At 44.0% G+C, this 21,308-nt stretch overlaps 1 protein-coding gene across 1 annotated transcript in view; it reads right to left on the bottom strand.

Annotated features, from left to right (window-relative positions):
• The window catches only part of RRAS2 (RAS related 2), a 79,879-nt gene extending 72,460 nt beyond the window's left edge, over positions 1-7,419 (bottom strand). The window contains exon 1 of the mRNA XM_056116169.1: positions 7,042-7,419. Within this exon, the coding sequence (XP_055972144.1) occupies positions 7,042-7,149 (108 nt within the window). The 5' untranslated portion in view covers positions 7,150-7,419. The remainder of the gene's footprint in view (positions 1-7,041) is intronic.
• Positions 7,420-21,308: the final 13,889 nt, after the last annotated feature.

Raw genomic sequence — 21,308 nt, 5'->3', positions numbered from 1 at the left:
AATTGGGAATTACTGAGTCGAAAGGTGAATGTTATACCAACATCCATCTTATGTCTCCTAATATAACGCACTGAGAGGATACCAATTGTGTTATTCCCACCCCAAAAAATGCATAACCTGAATCTAATTACAAATAAAAAGACAAAACCAACTAGGAACAAAGAAATGAAACTGTATTACTTTAAAATGCCAAATCAGGCGGGCGAGATAGCACAATAGGTTGAGTACAGAAGACCAAGATTCCATCCCTGGAACCATATGGTCACCAACCTCAAGCACTGCAAGGAGCAACATCCAGCACCGAGCCAAGAGTAGTCTCCAGATGAGGCCCAAAAACAACAAAAAAGAGACAGGGTGGTTAGAGCAATAGTACAAAGTGGGAAGGATGTTTGCCTTGCACGTGGCTAACCCAGGTTAAATCTCTGGACCCCATATGTCCCAAGTCCTGCCGAAGATGATCCCTGAGCACAGAGCCAGGAATAAGCTCTGAGCACTACCAGGTGTAGTCCAAAAGGGAAAGAGAGAAAGAGAACTATTATGAATTAAAAATGTGAAAAGATTGATGTATTATGTAATCTGAGATTTCCTTTTGTATCAAGGGCACTACTATCAAATGCTATCAAATGGCAAAATCTGAAAAAGCTCTGCATATTAGATAACATCTCAATGTTAGTACATAATTGGTTATATACTATGTTTATACAAGCAAATTTCCTTAGTTTTATGAACTTTACTAGAAGATTTTTTTAAAAAAACAAAAACTCTTGTTTTTGTTTTTTTAAAAGTCAGGAAAACGGTGTGTTTGTGTGTGTGTGTGTTTGTGTGTGTGTGAGTGATATGTATATGAGGCAAGCAATTATAAAGCAAATAAGGCAAAATGTTAGCTTTTGGGAAATCTGGGAAAAATTGTAAAAAGAAGAAATATCATTTTGACACATATACTCATATGTCTAAGTTGGAACATTTACTTTTATATCAAGTTCTTTCTCCTGGTAGAAAATACCAGCATATGAGGTGATAAATTTGTTGGCAATATTAATCTACTAATAAAAACAAAATCTGTGATTTTAATATTTTAAGTTAAACAACACAATGCTATATAGTAAAAAAAATCATGGCTTTTAGAAAACACTTTTATAATTCACATAGCATAAAGGTGCTAAATCTAATTATGTCTACTGTAGCACAAGTTATACTTCCATTTCTTTGCTTCTTTCAGTACCACAGAAAATGTTAATAGAGAAATTCTTTCTCTTTCTCGTAAAAACTTGTGATACATTTTTCTTTGAGAAAAATAAACAAATCAAAGGACTTCCAAGGACATTACTTTAAGTTTCAATCTCAAACACAGACTCAGTGACTCTACCCAAAGTAATTCAAGATCAAAGCCTTTAAAGAAAATTCAATGACTGCTAACTCCACACTGTCTACAAGCCAACTATTTTTCTCTTTATCACTTTTCAGTAAGGAGAACATAACAGAACAAATGCCCTAAAGCACAGTTTCTCAACCTTGTTTCCTTCCTGTGGCCCCCTGTGGTACCAGTCAGCCCTCTCATCTCCTGCCATGGGCCCCCATGTAAGCTATTTTCACCTGTGGCACTCCTGAAATACACTCAGGTCCACATGAGAAGCACTGCCTGGATTTGGGTTTTTTTTTTTTAAGTGTCTACGTAGTATAACAAAATTAATTTCAATTTTATAAGATATAAAGTAACGACAGCAGGTCTCATTCCCCAACCCTGAAAGAGCCTCCAATCACTGGGAAAAGAGAAAGAAGAGGCTGCTAAAATTTCAGGGCTGGAAAGAATAGAGATGTTACTGGTGCCCGCTAGAGTAATTCGATGATCAACAGGAGGACAGTGATACAGTGAAGATCTATTCTAACTTGAAAAATTTGATATGATAGTTTAATTTGAAAATGAAATTTAAAAAATTGAAAGAAAAAATGGAAAAAAGGTACTTCTTTAGAGGTCTCCTCTACCCCTACCCTACTTTTGAAGTTACCGATTTGCATTCCAAACATAATGGACTTTCACTTCAAAGTTTAAGAAAGACCCATGAGTTTTCGGCAATAAAGATGAATGTAATATACCATCCCAGTAGTTCTAAGTTATTGTCACTTTGCTTTCTAGTGGTATTTTATCAATGGAAAGCAGGACACTTGACCTCAACAGAAGAGAACCTACTATAGCACTGCAATCTGTGTACTCGTGCATTTGCACCTGTGTGTCCTTTCTCTCTCTCTTTCTTTCTCTCTTTCACTCTCACTCTCTCTCTCTCTCCCCCCTCTCTTCTCTTCTCTCTCTCTCTCTCTCTCTCTTTCTCTCACACCACAGATGAATACATGTTAAGAAATCCTGGATTCAAATTTCTGTTTCTCCTCTGACAGAAGCTGTTCTCTATAAGAAAGTAATCTTGAATGCCTTCCAATTGCAGCTAAAGATTGGCAGTGAAATCAGTTTTTAACAAAAGAAGGAAATCTCTAGTATGTGCCACCATTAGGAAAGGTATCTTATTATTTGGAGAGATGGGGTGTGGTTGGGCTACACCAGTGATGCTCTCTGCACTCAGGAATTACTCCTGCCTGGCAATGCTCAGGAGACCATATAGGATGCCGGGGATAGAACTGGAGTGGGTTGTGTGAAAGGCAAACAACCTACCTACTGTCCTATTGCTCCGGCCTGTATCTTATTTTTTAATGCTAAGAATGCAGTTGAAAATTACCCTGAAAATATAAAAGAATGATCTGCATACTATAGAGAACTCGATAGTTTCAAATTCAAAGAAAATACCTTTAATGATTTCTAATTGGAAGAAGAGATAAGTCTTCAAAACACAACAACAGAACAGCAATTCAGGAATTTAAACTCACACTGAATCAATTAACTATAACCACAAATACAGAATCTTAAAATCTCTTCTAGTATTCTGTCCCGGGGGGGTGGGGGGGGGGGAAGCACTCAGCAAGACAAAGTCAAGGTAAAGAGCAATGTTTGAGCCAGGTCCAAAGTAATAGGTTGCAGTAAGACTGTCATTGAATGCATAAGAAATCAGCTTCCATAACTGATAAATAGCTAAAGTTAAGATGTTAAATGAAGAAAAAAAATCCTGTGAAACTCCTGCTTTTTATTCTCTGTAACATAAAGGGTCTCTTACCAGAGTTGCGTGATAAACAATCCAGAACCCCAATTTAGTCCATTACTTCCTAAAATCAATCAAAAAAGTATCCACAAACCAAAATGTCACCAACATTCACCTGACCTAACTACCAAACAAAAGGAAGGAAGGGAAGAAGACAAGCAGATGGGGAACTGTGTAGGTTGGGGGGAGGGGGGGTGAAGGGTAACTAGTTGAAATTTTAAAATAAATCAGATTATGTATCCAAAATGAGTAACAGATCACACTTGGGGAAACTAGTTTTAAAAATAAGAAAAGCAAAATACACCAGGTAAAAATATGTATCTATAGATGGCACTTTGCTAAATGATTTGTATATTATTAGTTTTCTTGCCTCCAAAACCCTAGTTGCTATTGGTCTCCCTTTTCACATGGGGAAACTGAGGGATACAAAACCTGAAAAAGGTGATCAAAGACAAGTAGCTAGTAAAGTGAATAAAAAAACCTAGATTTTGCAAATCTAGACAGTGTTCACTCAACTTTACTAAGAAAATACAGCCTTCAAAAGATTGACATACACAGCATTACCTGAGATGGGAGACCTTGAGCCAGCTAAAAGAAAAAGATACCTTAATAATCAGTGCGGAATTTTCTGATTTTCCAGCCCTTCACATGCATGAAAAGAAACATGTCAATCTGAGGTTAAAGAAAGCCAAGACTAAAACAGCTCTCCACTCCACAATTTGCTTATTATTTTTTAGGATTAGGTAACAGAAATACATCAGGAACACTGTAAAAACAGTATCATATTTCAGAGGCTGAAATAACAAAACCAATTTGTGACATTCCCGTCTACTACGAGAATTTAAGTTGATTATGCTTCTGGTATCTCTTCTCCCTTCAATGACTACTGCTAGACAATCACAGTGGAATGCATTTTAATTTCCCGGGAGTCAAGCAATAAATAGGGCTCTGTTAAATATAGATGATAAACAGTCACTTTCACAACGCAATCAAAGATTAATACAATAACAATAAAAATGCCTCTTTACCAGAAGACCTGACATAACATTAGCTCATTTAACTTTCACAGTGACAATATGTAGTACTATGTTATTTCCCTAGTTTACATATGGAAAAAAAACTGAGGTACCAAGAGATTAAGTAATTTGCCTAAGACTACACATGCAGCAAGTGACAAAACTGAGAGTCCACCTCTTGACTCTCCAGAAAATCTACTTAAAATCAGAAGGTATTTTCCTCCCTGCCATTGGCCCATCTCCCCATTCCACTCTGCTCCTTGCTGTCCTCCTCCCTCCATACTCACCCACTGTCACAGAAGACAGAACCTTTTCTGACATGAAGCCTCCAACTGTAGTACTTTCATCATTCCTCCCCAAACTAACTTTTCCCAATTTCTTTTGCACTTAAATGTGGTACAGAACTTACTCATCATTAACTGAGCTCCTACTACATATAATGCTAAGAACATTCCCACAATTTAACCGGTCATTAAAAATGTGTGATCAACCCTATTTCACACACACACACACACACACACACAAAATGATGTACAGTGAAGCTCAATATGTTGGCAAAGTTCACCTCCAATAAAGACGGGTGCTCTCATCTGGATGACTGAAAGTTCACACGCTTTCTCCATGTTTGAATACATGTAATTCTCATAAACACAATTTCTCTTTTCTATCTATCTAGAGCACATAGATACATGCAATACAATTCATAAAGGAGGTCTCTGACAAATGAAATTTATAAAGTTCTTAGGAAGAAAGCAACAACCATTCTCTTTAAGGTTTCTAATAAGATTTCCAAAAAAATTAAAAATAGGTTCATTATTTTAATTAGCTTACAGATCTGTTTATATTTAGATGGTTCCTGCTCACAACCCCACCCAAAAAAAAATTAGCAAAGTACCATCTAAAGGAATAGTAGTGGGGCTGGAGCGATAGCACAGCGGGTAGGGCGTTCGCCTTGCACGCACCGGACCTAGGTTCGATTCCCAGCATCCCATATAGTCCCCCGAGCACCACCAGGAGTGATTCCTGAATGAAGAGCCAGGAGTAACCCCTGTGCATTGCCGGGTGTGATCCAAAAAGAAAAATAAATAAAGAAATAGTAGTAATGTTTTAAACCTTTCAGGCAGAACTGTGTATTACCTTGAACCCCACATTATTCTCTCATTCCACTCCCCCTGATAGACCCGACCTAACTAAAGTCCCCAAAGAGACATTTATAAATTGTTTTGCTTTGCTATCAGTTACCAAGTCTCTCTTGGCCCTAAGGAAACAGCAGCATGACAGTATCCTCACTTCTGCAGCTTGCTAAACTTACATATCACCTCTTAAAATCTCACCTCTTACTCAGTGTGATTTTTAACCCACTAATGAGCATACTGTAAACGCTTGTTACACAAACATCTTCCCGGATGCAGAGGTTTTAGCAGCAGTTTCCAATCCACTGGCATGGCAGAAACAGCTATTCTTGCGATCCCAATTACCTTACATTACTGTTTTAAAATCACTATCCACACTAAGTGAAATAAGCGGGCCACGTATCCCAATTGACCACAAACGGGCAGAACCGAAACCAGAAATATTCCACCCAAGCGCCTCAAGGGTAGTACTCTTTATAATACTAAGAATGTATGCTACGGTAGTTGTAACTGGGGTACCTTCGCTTTCTCCCAGCGTATGCCACACCTATTAGGTTGACAAAAGAAAGAGAAATCTCTCTCAATCTCTCTCTCTCTCTCTCTCTCTCTCTCTCTCTCTCTCTCTCTCTGGGGTGGTTCTCATTTTGTTTTAAATTCCCTTCAAAAAGAAATAAAGAAAGAAAATGTCTCAAACCTCTTACCAAGAGCAAAAGCTAACAATAAAGCATTCCACCTTCCTTTTCTTTATAACCCCTCTGACTTGCCGCCTTCCAGCAGCGCTAGGAGGGTGAGGCGGGGAGGAGAGGGGACCAGGAGCGGGCACACAACGCAGGATGCCGCCGGTCCATGCCCAACTTCACCCGGGCGAGGCTCCGAGAGGCAGGCAGGCAGGCAGGCGGGCGGGCGGGCGGGCACTCCTCGGGCACCGTCTCAAGGCTCCCGAGCACATCCTTAACTTCCTCGAAGCCACCATTTCCCGGGGGCATGAGCCCAACACTCCCACCCGGACCGACAACCTAAGAGATAACTTGAAAGCACACACACACACACACACACACACACACACACACACACACATACACACACAAAGAGAAACACACACTGCTCGCAAAGGAGGCAGCTCCAGGATTCGGCGTGAGCCGAGAAGCCCCGGGGACCGGACGGAGTGGTGGGGGGGGGCGGGGGGGGAGAGCGGGAGGGGAGGCCAATTTGCCACCGCGATCGCCAGCGCACCGACGACCCGGGCACCGACGGGGCAACTGGGGGCGGGGGGGGCGAGAGGGGGCTGCAGAGCCGGCGCTCGGGGAGGGGGGGGCGGGCAGCCGCAGCCCCGCAGCCCCGAGCCCGAGGCGCCCGGGCCCCGTGGCCAGGAAGCCCCGGCGCGGCCACGCTGCTGCCTCTCCCGGAGGGCTCGGGCGCCCGCCGCGGCGATAAGGTAGATCGACGCTTCCCACCCTGCCAGCTCCGCCCTCCCGGCCACATTCCTGAGAAGCCCGACTCCCGGGACGCCGAGCGGGGCGCGGGGCAGGCGAGGGGGCGCAGCCCCGCGGGCCCCCGGGGCGGGGAGGGCCAGAGCCGCCCGGCGCGCGCGACCCCTACCCCCCAGGCCAGCGCGGCGCCTCCGGGGCGGGGTCGCGGGGCTGCAGCGCCGCCGCCACAGGTAGCCCCGAGCCCCCACCCGCCGCCCCCACCTCCCCCTCCCACACACACACACCCCCCCACCCACCCAGCCAGGCCCGCGCCAGGCACCTGGATGAACTGGATGGTGAGCGCCGACTTGCCCACGCCGCCGCCGCCGACCACCACGAGCCGGTACTTCTCCTGGCCGGAGCCGTCCCGCCAGCCGGCCGCGGCCATGGGGAGGACGCCGCCGAGCCCAGCCCGGCCACGCCGCGCCTCCGCCCGCCCTAGGCCCGGCTCCGGGGACGTGTGCGGCCGGCGGGCTGCGGCGAGCGGCCGGGCGGGGGGTCCCTGCCGGGCGCCCGGGAGCTGGCCGGAAGGGCCGGTCCGTGCGGCGGCGCGGCGCCCGAGCTGGCCCGGGTCCCCCGCCCCGCGGCTCGGGGAAGCGGGCTGAGCGCGAGGGGAGCGCGGCGCGGTCGCGGCGGAGGGTCGCGCCCGTCGCTCCACCACGTCTCCTCAGCGCCTCGGCGAACGCTGCCTCCAGCGCCGCTACAAATGGCCGTCTGGGGGCCGGGCCGCCGGGCTGAGGCACTTGCATATGCATGAGGGGCGGGGCGGGTCGGGGCGGGGCCGCGCCGGCCGCGGCGGAGATTTCCCCGAGCTGGCACCCCCCCCCACACACACACACACACACCCCGCCCCGCACCCCAGCACCGGGGGCTCAGACCCCCGCGGGTGGTGAGGGACTCGGCGCGCGCGCGCGCGTCTGTGGGCGCCGCGGAGTGTGGGAGCGAGAGTGGGAGCGGCTGTCAGGAGGGAGTGTGGGAAGAAGAGAGGAGCCGGTGTGGCCTTAATTATCCATGTCGGGGGACGTTGGGGTGGGGGGGTGTCGGGGATGGTGCGCATAAAATATGCGGCGGCGTGTGAAGACGAGAGCTGTTGTCATCTTAACTCCCGCTTGGGGAGGAGAGTAAACATCCTGTTTCAAGAGTGCAGATGGTGGACCGTGATTGTGCGAAGTCGGGGGGGAGGCAAAAAAAAAAAAGCCCCAAAGTATGTGACAGTGATTGAGGATAAGAAATGTGTCACCGTGTTTGTGTGTGAGGGGGCTTGTGGTGGCGAGGGTGTGTGAGGAATGTGGCAGAGACAGCATGGGGATAAGTCGCAGTGACTGGGAGTGTGTGGACAAGTGTGACTATGACAGATCTTTTTTGTCCGCATCAGAAGTGGATCTTGGTGGTGGTAGTGGGGGGTGGGGGGGCGAACGTGTGTGAGAAATATCTGGTTCTTGTGGATGAGGAGTGTCAGTGTGAGAAATTAACTTCGACTTATTTACCCCACGACATCCCACGCTATCTTTGAGGCTAGAGATTCTTTTGGGGGAACAAATAGTGTCCCTGCTCTCAAAACCTAGAATCCAAGAAAGACAACTAGAGACGCTGACATGTAACTACTACTACATCTGTACCCCCAGGAGAAGAGCTCACTCCAGTGTACAATGGTTAGGGGAGGCTTCTGGAATGACCTTAAGATTTATTTACCACTTAAATCATAGTGGTAAATGAATCACAGGGGGCAAAGACTCCAGGGAAAAAAACCTATGCGAAAGTCAGTTGAGTAAGAAAAGAATTGTGTCTTAAGATTTTGGATGTGCATTGTATGACTGAAACTCAAACATGAAAGCTTTGTAATTTCAAAGCTCACGGTGATTCAATTTAAAAAAAATTTTTTTTAATGTTTTAAAAAGATTTTGGATGTGTTAAGGGAGTTTGCATACCACTGACTGGATTATCTGCGCCAACTTGAGTAGCCTCAAGGGACACTCCAATGTAGAAACAATAACAGAGTAATAGTTTAGGCATGGATTCTGGAGCCACACTGTGTAGATTCAAACCCTGGGTCTTCTGCTAATGAGATGATGTTGAGAAGTTGACCTCCATTGCCTCAGCTTTCTCTTTTCTAAAATAAGAATGGAGGGCCAAAGGGATAGTACTGAAGTTGACTTTCTGGGTCCTCAGTTTGATCCCCAGTACTGCATTTGGTTGGGCTGGAGGGATAGCACAGCAGGTAGAGCATTTGCCTTGCATGTGGCCCACCTGGGTTCGATTCCTCCGTCCCTCTTGGAGAGCCCAGCAAGCTTACGAGAGTATCTTGCCCGCACAGCAAAGCCTGGCAAGCTCCCCGTGACGTATTCGATATGCCAAACACAGTAACAAGAAGTCTCAAAATGGAGACGTTACTGGGACCCGCTCAAGCAAATCGATGAACAATGGGAGGACAGTGCTATAGTGCTACTGCATTTGGCCTCCCAAGAACATCCAGCACTGAGCCCTAAGCACCACCGGATGTATCCCAAACTCAAAAATAAAATTAAAAGAATAGTAAGACCACCAGTTTCATAGGACAGGGGCGTGGGCAGAGGAGTGTTACTAAGAATTAAATGAGTTAGTAAAGTAAGTAAGTAAAGGCCCTCCTGTTGATCATCGATTTGCTCAAGCGGGCCCAGGAACGTCTCCATTGGAGACTTTGTTGTTACTGTGTCTGGCATATCGAATACTCTCGGTAGCTTGCTGGGCTCTCCGAGAGGGGCGAAGGAATCAAACTCAGGTCGGCCATGTTGGCCGCTTGTAAGGCGAACGCCCTACCGCTGTGCTAAATGAGTTATTTTATCTAAACCACATATAACTGCCTTCAATCCCCAACCCCACAGGCACAAAGTATACAGTTTTGGCAGTTTGGGAACATGACTTCAGGTTCTCAGTGCTCTCTCAAATATGAAGAATGCAGCAGAAGAGATTCTATATAACTTCCAAGACTATCTCAAAAAAGGTCATGTAGCTTTCACCCATTCTTTTAGAATTGTCACTGGGGGAGAAATGAAACCTTTGGCAAACCACATTCCCATATTGTCATGGTAGAGATGCCACGTGTAGGCCTGCCAGTCAAAAGTCCAGATGCCAGCCAACCTCAGGCAACAACTGCCAGTCATATGGGACTCTGTGGACTGCTGACTCCATCCAACCCTTTAGATGACTACTGCCCCTGCTGGTGTCTGACTGCAACTGCAGAAGAGACGAGCTGCCTCGCCCAGCCCTTCCGGACCCACACAATCGTGAACAAAATAAAATAATAAACTGATTGTACTTTTTAAATCCTTTTATTCAGGAGTATTTTCAAAGTATAAATAACATCAATACACCTTTACCCAGTTTAAAAAACTGTGAACATTTTAACTTACTTGCTTTTTCATTCTCCCCTTTCATCTATGTGTGAATATATTTATAAATATATTTTATATATTTACATAACTCATATATGTTATTTTATCATTGAAGCATAAGTTACATACATATTATGGTACTTTACAGTAAATTCATCAACAGTATTTCCTAATAATAGGAAAAAGATCTCATCTAACCTATACTGTTATCAACTTCAGTAAGTTTAATATTGACACAATTTCTTTTTTTCTTTTTTTTTTTTATTGAATCACTGTGGGAAAGGTTACAAAGCTTTCAGGTTTATGTCTCAGTCATGCAAATATCAAACACATTTCCCTTTACCAATACTTATTTTTTACCATGAAGAACCCCAATAAAACCCCACCCCCCACCCCTCCCCGTCCCTGTGAGGCAGATGAATTCTAGTTAACACTCTATCTGCTTTGATTAGATTCATTGTTTCAATAAAAGATTCACCACTATTATTTAGAGTTTACCCCCCCCCCAAATCAGACATGCTGAAAAAGCATTGTGAAGTGATTTGCTTTCTACAGCTGGGTTCAAGAATTAAATGTTGGTTTTGGATTTCTGCTATTTTACCTATTGACCCTGGAAGTATTTCTACTGAAAGTCAGATAGTTAAGAAATTGGTTTCCGTGTTCTGGAGTCGTGGCCGTGCTGGAGAGCCGCTCGCGGGGGGACCGGTGGCCTCGGTAGGGCGTGAAGGGCAGAGCGAAACGCCCCCCTTCCCATGAGGTTTTAGTCGCCCCCACACTCCCGGCTCATACCTGCTGTCCACAAGGCTCCTATGTGGCCGCCATCTTTCTTTCCAGAAAGGAGAGGGCGAATGGGGCAACACCCTTTCCCCTCTGGCAGACTTGATGGCCTGGATCAACGCATAGTCCATTCACTTTTCTGCTCCAAGCTGCTGGGTTCTGCATTAAGTCCTTGTGCTTCTGGGGCCATGGCCGTGCTGGAGAGCCACTCGCGGGGGGCGACTGGTGACCTCGGTAGGGCGTGAAGGACGGACCGGAACGCCCCCCTTCCCATGAGGTTTTAGTCGCCCCCACTCCCCCGGCTCATACCTGCTGTCCACAAGGCTCCCATGTGGCCGCCATCTTTCTTTCCAGAGGGAGGAGGGCGGAAGGGAGCAACACCCTTTCCCCTCCGGGCAAACATGATGGCCTGGATTAACGCATAGTCCTTTCACTTTTCTGCTCCAAGCTGCTGGGTTCTGCATCAGGTCATTGTGCTTCTGGGGCTGTGGCCGTGCTGGAGAGCCGCTCGTGGGGGCAACTGGTGGCCTCGGTAGGGCGTGAAGGGAGGACCGAAATGCCCCCCTTCCCATGAGGTTTTAGTCGCCCCCACATTCCCGGCTCATACCTGCTGTCCACAAGGCTCCCATGTGGCCGCCATCTTTCTTTCCAGAGAGGAGAGGGCGAATGGGGCAACACCCTTTCCCCTCCGGCAGACTTGATGGCCTGGATCAACGCATAGTCCGTTCACTTTTCTGCTCCAAGCTGCTGGGTTCTGCATTAAGTCCTTGTACTTCTGGGGCCGTGGCTGTGCTGGAGAGCCGCTCGTGGGGGGCGACTGGTGACCTCGGTAGGGCGTGAAGGACGGACCGGAACGCCCCCCTTCCCATGAGGTTTTAGTCGCCCCCACACCCCCCGCTCATACCTGCTGTCCACAAGGCTCCCATGTGGCCGCCATCTTTCTTTCCAGAGGGAGGAGGGCGGAAGGGAGCAACACCCTTTCCCCTCCGGGCAGACATGATGGCCTGGATTAACGCATAGTCCTTTCACTTTTCTGCTCCAAGCTGCTGGGTTCTGCATTAAGTCATTGTGCTTCTGGGGCTGTGGCTGTGCTGGAGAGCCGCTCGTGGGGGGCAACTGGTGACCTCGGTAGGGCGTGAAGGATGGACCGGAACGCCCCCCTTCCCATGAGGTTTTATTGACACAATTTCTTTGTTTAAATATACCCTTTACATTCCAATTGCGTTAGTTGAATGAATGATATTTTTAGATATTTTCCCACAATAGCACAGGATCCATTCTAACAGTCCGAAGTCAGATATTGTATTAAGTTCTTAAAGCTATTTGACTTTCCTTCAGTATTAGAAAATGAGCTGCTTTAAGCAGCAATGGAGAAGGGTGTGTATAATACTGAAATGGCAATCAGAAAAACCTCAATGACAGATTCGAACTTTAATGTAAATAGGGGAAATGGAGAAAGAAAGAAGAATCCAGTCAAGAAAGTGCTGATGAAAGGCCAATTATATTTTCCTCAAATGACTCTCAGTGTCTGCATAATCATGAAATTTCCTGTAGTCCCCAGAACCAAGAAGATTATCAGAGTGTCCTTAGTACACCATCCTAAGTACAATGCAAAATCTTTCCTTTCAAGAAGATACGGATGAGCTGGGGATTGAATCAGTGGTAGGGCTTTTGTGCTAAATGTATAAGACCGTGGTTCAATCCCCAACCCCACAGACAAAAAACATCTGGGACGAGGGAGACAGTACAGAAGGTAAGGCTTTTGCCTTGTATGCAGCCCACCCAGGGTTCAATCTTTGCCACCTCTTACACAGTTCCCTGAGCACTTCTAGGGGGATTCCTGAGCAGCACCAGGTATGGCTCAAAAACGGAAAGAGGAGGAGGAAAAGGAGGAGGAGGAGGATTAAGAGGAGGATATAATGGAAAATAAAGAGGAAGAGGAAGAGAGGGAGAAGGATTTTTTTTTAAAAAGTCAAGAAAATATAGTTTGACAACTAAGAGGAAACAGCGATACATTCAAGTCTGATAAACTATGTATTTCTGGACTTCGAAGGAAAAACTTTTGTTCAGTTAAACCTATTTTAATAAATGATTACCCTGCAATACCAGACTCCCTCAAGTCAAAACAACAACACTGAAACCCAGCAAGCAAACCTACCTATAGAAAATGTGCTGTTTGCCTCCCAGGCTTCATGCCTCTGTCAAATACTATCTCCAGATTTCCCCTCTACAGTTTCCCCTACTCCCAGCTCTAGTGGTTCACCCCACTCATATTCACCCAAATCATCAGCTGTCACAGAACACTGTTTAGTTAAATAACAACCAAATAAGACCAATCAAGAACAAATTCAGCTTTCAAAATAAAAAATGTGAGATACCTCTTCACACCCACTAGGATAACTACAGTTTAAAAAATAGAAAAATTAATTTTGGCAAAAACATAGAAAAACTAATCCCCATGCATCCTGGTAGGAATGTAAAATGCTACTTTAGAAAATAGTCTGGTATTTGCTTCAACAGTTAAATATAGTTACCTTACAACCCAAATTCCCACTCCTAAGTATATACCTAAGATAACATAAATTTGTGTCCAGGGTTAAGAGCTCAAATGGTAGAGTACATGCCTGGTCTGTGCAATGCCCTACATATGGGTTTGATTCCCAGCACGACATGGTACCTACAAGAGCCAAAAAATATGTTTGTACCAAAGTTTGCATATTGAAGTCCATAGCAGCAAGTGATGAATGTACAAACAAAATGTAACTATATGACTAAAATTGAATATTATTATTTTGAGGTTTTCTTTTGTTGTTTGAGGGGGGCAACCAATCCAGGGGTCCAGCATGCAAAACACGTGCTCCAGTCCTTTGAATTATTTCCCAGGCCCCAAAAGAATACTACTTGGCAATAAAAATGAAGTAGATACAGATATATGCATAGAAGCATGGATGAATTTTGAAAGTATTCTAGGTGAAATAAACCAGACACAAATGACCATCTGTTATATGGTCCAATTTATATAAAATTCCAGAATAGGAAAATCTATAGAGACAAAATATAGATTAATGGTGGTCAGAACAAAGTGCAAAGAATTAATATCAGGTATAGAGTTTCTTTTAGAAGATAGAAAAAAATTTTGATTGTTGTACCATTCAGTAAATATTTTAACAAGAATTGAGCTTTTTATTTTTAAGTTATTTTATGATATATTAATTTACTTAATAATCACTTAACTTCCCGTTAGTCGTCGATTTGCTCGAGCGGGCGCCAGTAACGTCTCCATTTGTCCCTGTCGCGTGCTAGTGTAGCCCAATGGCATCTGTTCGCTCTGGGAGCATGACGAGCCTCAAACCGATCGTTCATGATCTGGATGAAGAAGTCTGACCATCTGGTAGGTGGGCAGCCACGCGGTCTTTTGACATCCCGTGGAATCCAGTTGGTAACAGCTCTAGTCCAGCGGTCGTCTTTAAATCTCATTACGTGACCAGCCCATCTGATTTTTGACACCTTAGCAAATGAGACAGCGTCCCTGATTCTTGATCGTCGACGGATGTCGGAACTCCGGATTCTTTCTCTCATTTGAGTGAAACGTGATATTCCAAGCATAGCTCTTTCTATTCTTCTTTGAGAGACCCGAATAGCGTTCTCATCCTGTTTTCATAGGGCCCAGGTCTCTGAGGCATATGTTAATGCAGGGAGAACAGTGAAATCAAAGAGATGTGCCCGGAGTCGGAGGTTCTTCGTCCTCTTAGCTATTTCTTCGACGTTCTTGAAGGCGTTCCAAGCCTAATTAATTAATATATTAATTAAATTTTAATAAAGCAATTGTTTAATTGTTTAATAAGCAATTGTTTAATAAAGCAAAAAATTACTAACAAGGTTTTATTTGAGCTGTCAGGAAAACTTCATTTTGCTTAAATGTGTACCCAATGTAAACTCTATTTCTCTGTTTTATTTTTCTTTTCTTTTTGGATATGTACTCACAGGTCATGCCTGGAAGTACTTAGGGAATCATATTCAATGCTGGAGTTGAACAAGATACAATACAAGTATCTTAAGCCCTATACTATCTTTCCAAGCTTCAACTCTATTTCTTTAATTTTTTTAACTTAACAGAAAATTAACTATTCAGCAAGCAAGAAATCATATGCTTTAATCTACTTGACATTCCATTTCAAAATGCTCTGGGTCAGATTGCTAGTACAGGGGGTAAGCCGCTTGACTTGCATGCAACTGATCATGTTCAATCCCTGACACCACATATAGTCCCCAGAGCACCCCCCAAAGTGATCCCTGAGTATTAGCACTAGGAATAAGCCCTGGGTATGCCAGGTATGGCCCCAAAGAAACAAACAAAATAGGAAGGAGGGAAGGAAGGGAAGAAAGGGAAGGAAGGAAAAAAGGAAGAAAGGGAAGGAAGGAAGGAAGGAAGGAAGGAAGGAAGGAAGGAAGGAAGGAAGGAAGGAAATCACTATCATCCTCTTCTCTTCCCTCCCCTCCACCTCCCACAAAGCTTACAGCAATTAAGAAATTCCCTGGGGGAAAAATACATCCCTGAAGACAAAGGAGAACATGGGAGAAAATAATTAGTTGTTATTCACGCCAATTAAAGATCAATTTTCATTTTAATCTGAGAAGCTTCCTTCTCAAGTAACTGGGAGGTAATAGGTATATAAACCTTCATGAGAAGAATGATCTTTGAAAGAATAGTCAAAGAAACTGTATGAATTGTGAAAGTATTTCCTAGTAAGGCGTTAACTTGGGTGTTATCCTGAAACCCTCAGAGCAACCCCACCAACATGGGATGCTGCCTGTGCATTAAGAGGACTGTCAAAAGCATCATTTTGACTAAGATGAGCAATTAAAAACTAATTAAAAGCATTTTCAAGCACTTATTTTTTTTTTTTGCTTTTTTGTGTCACACCCAGCGATGCACAGGGGTTACTCCTGATTCAAGCACTCAGGAATTACCCCTGGCCGTGCTCGGGGGACCATATGGGATGCTGGGAATCGAACTCGGGTCAGGCTGCGTGCAAGGCAAACACCCTATCCGCTGTGCTATTGCTCCAGCCCCCTCAAGCACTTTTTTAAATTTAACCTTATTTATTTATTTTGCTTTTTGGGTCACACCTGGCAATGCACAAGGGTTACTCCTGGCTCTGAACTCAGGAGTTTCTCCTGGCGGTGCTCAGGGGACCATATGGGATGCTGGGAATCGAACCCGGGTCGGCCGCGTGCAAGGCAAACACCCTATCTGCTGTGCTATCTCTCCAGCCTTTTTCAAGCACTTTTAACAGGAATATTCAGGGCCAGATTTGTAGACGCCCACCATTCAATATTTTTTTAATTCTTGCAATGATTATGCATATTTTAAAGTATGTATTTTACAATATAATCTGGATTTCTAACTCTTCCTAAAAATGTTAAAGTAATATCTAAGAACACTAAGTCAGCATTATCACATGACAACAACTGGCTAAACATCAGTACCTCTGTCCTTTAGAAAAGATATGAATGTTCTGCCTGTTCTTCACAGTCACCAACACTTAGTGTCACACCCCACATATGTGACATTACCAGCCTGGCCTTTATGGACTTTTGAGAGTTTGTACAAATCCTGCCATAGATGCCAATGTACCCTGTCTGAGATGAACATCTAAATCACTGGCTGTGCTTGAAAATGAAGAACCTTGGGTCTGTGGTTCAGTGATAGAGCCCATACTTTGCAGATATGAGGTCCTGGGTTCAGTCCCCAGCACTGCAAAAAAGTAAAATGAAGAATATGAACTCCACCCAAAACTTATTAAGTAAGAATCTCTGAGACTATGGATCCTGAAATGAATGTGTCTATTTAAATATTCAAAGTAATTCTCTCTCAAACACCTCCACAAGTGAGAACTCTTAGAGTTGACTCATTCATATCCACTACTTCAGAACAAATAGTGACCTGCTCTTCTAAAATGTTGGTTACTCAATAGCTCTTCAAACCTATCCCTGCTCAGCTAGCATTTCTGGACTAAAGAGAGGAAATCTGGGAAAGGAGTAAGTGGGGAGAGAGATGGCAAAGCAAGAAACCAAAAATCCCAACCTCCCACCCCCATCACCACCACCACCTCCACTAATACACACACACACACACACACACACACACACACACACACACACACCAGAAAGCATTCTATTCTTTTCTGTGATGATGGAAGTCACCAGCCACTTATTCCCTAATGGTGCACTCCTAATGTGAATGAATGGCTGGTGGAGAGGAAACCACCCTGCAGAAGTTGCATGCATCCGAGATGAGACAGACACAAATCTTTGCCTTGTTTAAAATCACAATGCCAAAAATAGAAACTGAAACACTCATTCAAGCATATTCAAGCTCACACAGCCTTGAGGAAGGCCACATAGCAGGAGAAATCCATGGCTTAGTGGCAGAAGAATCACAGAGCCTCAGAAGAGAAAAGATTCCCTGAAGTTTTTTCTGGTAAGGGTCTTACCCTACCAATGGGGGAAGCAAAGGCCCAGCTAAAGAAGAGTACCCTTGCCTGGCTGGAACATTGATTCTGCCTCTCAGCCTGGACCCTGTGAACTGGGAGAGAGGAGTCCAGAAGGCAGAGCAGAGCCAGTTACTCTGCCCTTCTAGGGAAGAAGTAAGCAACGGGTTCCATAATGGCATTTTTTTTAATAATGAAAAATGTAAAACTACCTAATTTCTTGGGGTGTGTGTGTGTGTACACACACACTCACATACACACACACAACCTAGATATTCAGCAATACAAAATTGGTTAAATAAATAATAGTACAGCTGTAGCATGGGCTACTACATAATCATTAAAATAATTTTTATGGGAATGGGGAGATAGCACAACAGGTAGTAAGCTTGCCTTGCATGCAGTCAACCAGGATACCATCCCTGGCATCCCATATGGTCCTTGCCACGGTAGCCTGGCAAGCTACTGTGATGTATTCAATACCTGTAACGTGTTGAATATGCCAAACACAGAAACAACAAGTCTCAAGCACCAGGAGTAATTCTTGAATGCAGAACCAGGAGTAACCCCTGAGTCAAGGGTAGCCTAAAAACAAGAAGCGATAGCACAGCGGTAGGGCATTTTCTTTGTACGCAGACAGCCCGGCTGAACCGGGTTTGATTCCTCTGCCCCTCTCGGAGAGCCCGGCAAGTTAGAGAGAGAGAGAGAGAGAGAGAGAGAGAGAGAGAGAGAGAGAGAGAGAGAGAATCTCGCCCGCAAGGCAAAGCCTGGCAAGCTACCGTGATGTATTCAATACCTGTAACGTGTTGAATATGCCAAACACAGAAACAACAAGTCTCAAAATGAAGACGTTTCTGGGCTCGCTTGAGCAAATCGATGAACAGGGGAAAGAGCTACAGTGCTAAAATAAAATAATTTTTGTTTAAAGGCCAGAGAGATAATACAGCAGGTAGGATGCTTTCATTGCACGGAGCCGAACCAGGTTCAATTCCCAGCACTCCATATAGTTCCCTGAACCTTGCCAGAAGGTTCAGAGCTAAGAGTAAGCCCTGAGCACTGATGTGTTTGCTGACACCCCACCAAAAGTAAAGAAAAGAACTTTTATTTACAGAAGAAAATTAGAATAGGGTGGTAAGAGAAACAGTGGATAAAGTGTAATTCCAGTGTTAGAAAATATTCTATGTCTACACATACATGTAATAGTTACCATGTACTAGCTATGCCACTTACTAGCATTTTCTATGATCCTGGCAGTGTGCTAATCAATTAAAACACATTATCCAATTTCAGTCTACAAATCAATCATCTAAAGTGGGTTTTAGTTTAATTATATTTATTATTATTTGCTGTTTTATTTCAAACACAATACAAGAAACACAGCACAAAAATATAGAGCTAGGAAATAGCAGATGCATATTTGAACCCAGAAAGTCCAAGCTTCAGAGCCTTGGTACTTAGTCATTATGCAAAAATTTTTTAAAATACATCAACAAGAAGATATTCAGCTATTTTAGACAGTGAGATCACAGGTGAATTTTTCTACTTTTTGTTTATCTGTATATATTAATGTTTCTGGTTTTTTTTTCTTTTTGGGTTACACCCGGCAATGCATAGGGGTTACTCCTGGCTCTGCACTCAGGAGTTAACTCCTGGCGGTGCCCAGAGGACCATATGGAATGCTGGGAATCGAACCCGGGTTGGCTGTGTGCAAGGCAAACGCCGTACCTGCTGTGCTATCTCTCCAGGCCCAATCTTTCTGTTTTTTAAAAAAGTAATTTCCCTTTCTCACCTAACTCCAGTCCCTAATAACCTCAATTCTACTCCTATTCTAAGAATAGCAATTAAGTGGAATCACAGAATAAGCCTTCTGTTTTTCTGACTTATCTCATTCAGTATAACATGTCTAGGTCCCTCTCTGAGGCAGCGTGAATTCATACTTCACTATTTTTTATTGCTGAAAAGCATTCTATTGTATGGATATGCCATATGTTGTAAACTGACGGGCATTTGGGTTGTTCCCATCTTTTGGTTACTGTCAATAATGCTGTGAATATTCATGGGTAAGTATCCATTTTAAGATCTCTGGCATATATACATAGGAATGGAAAATCTGGGTCCAAAAGGTTAAAAAAAAAAAAGCCTAACTTTTAAGAAGCTGCCAAACTGTTTTTCGATAGTAGCTGTACCATGTTACATTCAAAACCAACAATGTGTAAAAACACTCATTTCCCCATATAATTAGCAACACTTGCTACGCTTTTATTATAGCCATCTTGTGAAGTATAAAGTGGTATCTCATTGTAATTTTGATCTTCATTTCCATAATGACTAATGTTGACCATGTTTTTACATATTTATTGTTTTATCTGTGTATCTTCTTTGGAAAACTGTCAAGTCCTTTACTATGTTTAATTGGATCGTTTGTCTTTTTGTTGTTAGGTTATAATTCTTTATACATTCTGATTATTAAATCTTTATCAGGTCTATGATTTGCAAATATTTTCTTTCCATGGCTCTTTGGTCTCTTTTTTTTTGGGGGGGGGGGGGGGCTTCCAAATCAATGCTCAGGGATTCCCAGGGTCACTTATGGCACTGTTCAGAGGATCATGTGGTGTTGATATCAAACTAGGGGTCCCTACATGTTAGGCAGGAATTCCAGCCCTTTAAGCTATTTCCTAGGCCCTGGATTTATACAGTTTTGTAAAATTCTTTTTTGTTTTTGGGCCACACCAAGCAATGCTCAGTACTTACTCCTGGCTCTGTGCTCAGGGACCAAATAGGTTCCCAGGGATTGAAGCCAGGTAGGATGTGTGCAAATCAAGCACTCTAACTCGCTGTGCTATCACTGAGGCACCACTTCTTGTAGACTTCTTAATGCTGAAATTCCTCTTTTAATGAAGTCCACTCTCTTTTTAGTCTGGAAATATATATAACAGTAGTTTTTATGCATGTGTTTCTTATTTTAATGAAGTCCAGTCTTCATTTTTAGTAAGAAAAAATACATAATGTGATTGTCGTGAACAATTTTAAATGATATGGGCAAAAAAGACAAAGTTGCACATATATAGGACTGGAGCGATAGCACAGTGGGCATGGTGTTTGCCTTGCACGCAGCTGACCAGAGTTCAATTCCCAGCATCCTATGTGGTCCCCCTGAGCACTGCTAGGAGTAATTCCTGAGTGCAGAGCCAGAAGTTACCCCTGTGCATCACCGGGTATGACCCAAAAGCAAACCGAAAAACAAACAAACAAACAAGTTGCACATATACTGCCTGTCCAGCTATGTACCAGAGTTGGATCCCCAGTGTTTCTACATGTTGGTAAATGAGGTCCTGGCAGGAACCTGGGCACCAGTACTGTCCAGTGGGACCCCAGCACCAGCTCAGAGTGCCTTCGTGGTGCACAGTGGACACGTGTCTTTAAGCATTATGACTAAAGTGGGAGTCCCCCAGCGAGCCCCACAGCTGAGGATGTATGAACTGTGTGGCCCGGAGTGCCACTCCTAGAGAAAAGTGTGTGAGCACCACAGTGACTCCAAGGGAGCTTTGCCAGCAGGATATGTTCAAGCACCACAGCTAAGTGCTGAGAACTCAGGAGCTCTGAGCATACGCTGAGGCTAAAGCAGGCAAGCCCCAAATGAGAAAATTATTAAAAGAAAAAGGAAAAAAACAGGCAAATCCTACCAACAGTCACTGTGTGTGTGTGTGTGTGTGTGTGTGTGTGTGTGTGTGTGTACATGTTGCAAGCATGCTTTGGTCATTGAAACGAAAGCAAAGGAAAGGGAAGGTGAGGGAAATAAAAATTCATGAAACACTCAGGAAAAATGAGGAATGGAAGTGAGCAGGGGCAAGATCTTTGTTCTTTCAAATAATTAACACACACTTTACTCAGCGCAGGGATAAAAG

This window comes from Sorex fumeus, unplaced genomic scaffold (assembly GCF_029834395.1).
Source record: "Sorex fumeus unplaced genomic scaffold, SorFum_2.1 ptg000030l, whole genome shotgun sequence".
NCBI classification, from domain to species: Eukaryota; Metazoa; Chordata; class Mammalia; order Eulipotyphla; family Soricidae; genus Sorex; species Sorex fumeus.
This window is presented reverse-complemented; position numbering and strand designations above follow the sequence as displayed.